Genomic DNA, 4392 nt, shown 5'->3' on the forward strand with positions numbered 1-4392 from the left:
ATGTTGGCATCTCTATCCATGCAGCTAGGCTGCTAAAAAGAAGCAACTACAGTGGAAATGCACCTACTGTATGTGAAATGCTGGTGCGGATTTTTTTCTTTTTTTTTTCTATCAGTCTAACCTTCTGTGTTGATACATGAATGCTGGTACCCACTTAGAGGGATGCCAGATGATCAGTGCAGAATGAAGGTCCCAGGAGAAAGGCTCACGTGGTTTTCTCTGCCCTGTGACGTCACTAGCAGATGGCATGGGTACCAGCTCTGGCAGTTGGCATCAATGTCACTTTTTAGAGATCAATGAGATAGTGCAGATATACACAGATCTAGACTCCAGGAGACGATGCGACATTCAGACTGAAAAGATTTGGAAGGCAAAAAATGAAAACTGATTGTTGAATGAAATAAAAAGCTAAGGTAATACAAATAAAGATATATTTCAGTTGGTGCTGGGTGTGCATGCAAGTGTTTAAAGATACAGTATCATTGTCTTGTATTTTATGTATGCTATTTACTGTCTAATAACTCCTCCTAACATTTTATTCTTCTGATGCAATTGCAAACTTTCATTGCTTCTATGTAATATTGTGTGTAGACAATACTGATAGAGTTAGTCTTTGACCGGGGTTTTTGTTTAGTTTTTTTCTATTAAAAAAAGTCCTTGCATTTGCTTTGCTTGTCTCTTTGAAGACCATGGGATCCAAGATTTTATTGCTCCCAAACTACAATAAAAAAAAAATAAATAAAGCAAAGTAACTGGGAAAAGGAAATTATTTTTCCATTCCAGACTGGATTCTGAGCACACGTGCAGAATTGCAGTCAGAATCTACAGACTGCTCTTGTCAGCTAAGAGCTGGAGGAAGACATCTGAGCCTTGCAGAACATAAACACTGCTATAGGGTGCAGAGAATTTTTCACCTCCCTCCCCCCCTGTTGATGGGGAAGAAAAAATAAAGGAGAAAAGAAAAAGCAAATAAGTTGATTCTAACTAAACAGATAATATCAATTAGAATTTATATTATTGGGGGAAAAAAATGGCAGGGGGATTTTATTTCCTAACTCTAATCCAAATACATTTAAGGTTAGATAATTCTGATTTTTGTGTTAATATGAAATAAGTAATATGTAATTTTAATACAAAACATTAAAAAACTGCTTTGTTTTCCATTATGTTACAAGCTGAGTGATTGTGGGAGATGTTCTATTATTTTTTTCTTCTCACCCACTGCAACTTACTGGAGTTTAATATCTTGATACATAAAGGAAGAAACATGGAGGGAAAAAACCCCACAACTTTGAAATATAAGTCAAAAAGAGATTTTAAAATATTTACTCTCAGGTAATAGAAATATGGCACTTTGAATTTTAAGGCTGCACTTGCTCTGCTAATTTTTCCACCCAGGGGAATTTGGATTAATGAAATTTCTATATTGCTTTATTGTGTTTTGCATTTCTTTGAATTCCATCATGGTGAGATTTAGAAGGGGTTGTTTAAAAATAAAATAAATGAGCAGGGAGCTAATTGTATATTTTAAATATTGATTTCCTCTATATTTATCTGTGAGAAATGTGTCTTTTTAGTTGTAAGGTCCAATGTTCTGAGTGATTTTAGAATTCTTAACAGCTTTTATGTTTTAAAAAGTGGTCATTTGCAACTGGCATTTTATGCAAGAAATATAGATTGTGCATTTATATACACACACACTCTCATATACAGAGAGCGCACAGGCAGACACAAAAAAGCTGCATGAGGCTGTGTGTGTGAGTCAGGAAACTTTAAAAATGGAAATATTTAAACATTGTACTGGCATTCTTTCAGGTGACTTAAGATTATAGAACCATGTTAACACTACCATTTGATGAGTCTGTTGTAATGCCAGAATCCCAGATGTGTAGAAAGTTTTCAAGAGAAAGTGATGACCAAAAGCAAATGAAGAACCCAGAGAGCTTTTCAAAGCAGATCGTGCTCCGAGGAAAGAATATTAAAAGATCTCCTGGAGAAGACACAGAAAAAGAGGAGGAGGAGGAGGAGAGAGAAGAGGAGGATGAGAATGGCTTACCTAGGCGAAGGGGTCTTCGGAAAAAAAAAACAAGCAAGATAAGAATGGAAAGGATCAAATTTAGGCGACAAGAAGCCAATGCTAGAGAGAGGAATCGCATGCACGGCCTTAACGATGCCCTGGACAATTTAAGGAAAGTGGTCCCTTGTTATTCTAAAACACAAAAACTGTCCAAAATAGAAACTTTAAGACTAGCCAAGAACTATATTTGGGCTCTTTCTGAAATCCTGCGAATTGGCAAGAGACCTGACCTGCTCACCTTTGTCCAAAACTTGTGCAAGGGTCTGTCCCAGCCAACTACAAACTTGGTGGCGGGGTGCCTGCAGCTGAATGCCAGAAGTTTCCTAATGGGCCAGGCGGGTGAAGGCACCCATCATACCCGCACGCCCTACTCCACCTTCTATCCCCCTTACCACAGCCCAGAGCTTGGCACCCCCCCAGGGCATGGGACTCTAGACAACTCCAAGTCCATGAAACCTTACAATTACTGCAGTGCTTACGAGTCCTTCTATGAAAGCACTTCCCCGGAGTGTGCCAGCCCACAGTTTGAAGGTCCCATAAGTCCTCCCCCCATTAACTATAATGGGATATTTTCCCTGAAGCAAGAAGAAAGCTTGGACTATGGCAAAAATTACAATTACGGCATGCATTACTGTGCAGTGCCATCCAGGGGTCCCCTTGGGCAGAGCTCGATGTTCAGGTTGCCTACAGAGAGCCACTTCCCTTACGACTTACATCTGCGCAGCCAGTCTCTCACCATGCAAGATGAATTGAATGCGGTTTTTCATAATTAATGAGGAAAATGAAAATAAACAGTGGTCATTCACCTCCCCATCTAATTAAGAGCAAGCAGATGCTTGGGCACTGTGTAATTGGCACAATTCTATTTAACATGTTTACTAGTTCCTAAAGTGTGTTTCAACTATTGTGGGGATTTTCTATGTATTAATAAGTCCCTTCCCTTTTTCTGATAAGTATTTTTCCTTTTTTTTTTGTCTGTAATTGCTGCGAGATTATATTTCCTCACAGAGGTTATTTCTTCTTCCTTTCTTTCTTTTTATTTCCCTATTTGCTTGATTTGTTGAGCAGTGTGTCTGAACAATGTTGCTGGCATAAAAGCATACACACTGTGTAAGGTCAATGTCTATTTTGATTGTACAGTAATTATACAAATGCATGTTATTGAAATCAGATTAATAAAAATATGTATTTATAATTGGAAGAAAATATATATTATGTATCTGAGGAGAACTGGATCAAAAATATTCAGAACTTTAAGGAAATTATCTTGGAACTGATATGGGCTTGCAATATGCAAAGGTGAGAGTGCAGCAATATTGAAAGCTATGCAAAAAAAAAAAGGCCAACCAACAAACAAATAAACAGGTTTTGGGTTGTTGTTTTTGGGTAAGTTAAGGAAAAACAATGATTGTCACGTTATTCAGCCTGATTTTAGAGTGTTGCTGACAGGGGCCACATGCTAATATTTAGATGATAATGTCAAAAAATTGCCTCAGTTGTTTTGACCATATATAATCAGCACTTTTTTTTGTATAATTCTGACTTCAGATGTAAAGGTTTGTTATAAAAATGTATAACTGTGGTTTCTCACTACGTACTTTAAATGCAATTAAACATAGATGTTTCCACTTTTAAAATACATCTATTAGCTGCAATACTGTATTTTGTCTGATACTTATTATTTCACAGTATACGGCTGCCTTTGGTCTTGCCTATACAGCTTTATTCCCAGGACCCCCATATTGCTTGAGTCCAGGGATGGAAGTCACGAATTATCAGCATGAACCTTGTGTTATTTTCAGAAGGATGTATTAGTGAAGCAGCAGACCTAAAATATCACAAAAATAGCTGTATGCTAAATTAAATACTGGTTAGAGGAAGAAGGTAACTTTATGTCTCAATGAAAAGCCAGATTTCATACAGGAAAGGGTCCTGAGCCAATAAGCAAGACACTAGCTGCCCCTCCAGCTCTGGCTCATGAAGGAGTGGCAGGAGCGTGAGAAGCGTAAGAACTAGAGAGAGAAGGACTTCCTGGACATTGCTAAACTTAGTCTTGCCTAATAAACAGCACCAGTAAACTACAGATGTGCCTGCAACCCACATTAGCTCAGCAGCTACAGGGGTCTGCATGGTCCCTTACACCTTAAAAGAGTTGAGCTTAGTTGAGCCTCAGTCATTTTCTAACCAGTCAGAGCTATTTATCTGCAAGCTCACGAGTAATAAAATGAATGACCAGTTGACCTAAAGGCCAACAGACTTTAAATCTCTGAGTGAATAAGACCTCTTTATTATAACAGATAAACAGCATCTACCTG

The 4392-nt window shown here is 38.0% G+C and overlaps 1 protein-coding gene across 1 annotated transcript; it reads left to right on the forward strand.

The window, feature by feature from the left end:
- Positions 1-263: 263 nt before the first annotated feature.
- Positions 264-3739, forward strand: NEUROD6 (neuronal differentiation 6). Its single transcript, XM_008921307.4, has 2 exons — positions 264-413; positions 1816-3739. The coding sequence occupies exon 2, from the start codon at positions 1837-1839 to the stop codon at positions 2848-2850; it is 1014 nt and encodes a 337-aa protein (XP_008919555.1). The 5' UTR covers positions 264-413; positions 1816-1836; the 3' UTR covers positions 2851-3739.
- Positions 3740-4392: the final 653 nt, after the last annotated feature.

This window comes from Manacus vitellinus, unplaced genomic scaffold (assembly GCF_001715985.3).
Source record: "Manacus vitellinus isolate BGI_N305 unplaced genomic scaffold, ASM171598v3 scaffold_3_pilon, whole genome shotgun sequence".
In the NCBI taxonomy this organism is placed as follows: Eukaryota; Metazoa; Chordata; class Aves; order Passeriformes; family Pipridae; genus Manacus; species Manacus vitellinus.

Excerpts from the sequence above, each read along its gene's own strand:
- NEUROD6 (XM_008921307.4), top strand. The coding sequence starts at position 1,837 with ATGTTAACACTACCATTTGATGAGTCTGTTGTAATGCCAGAATCCCAG.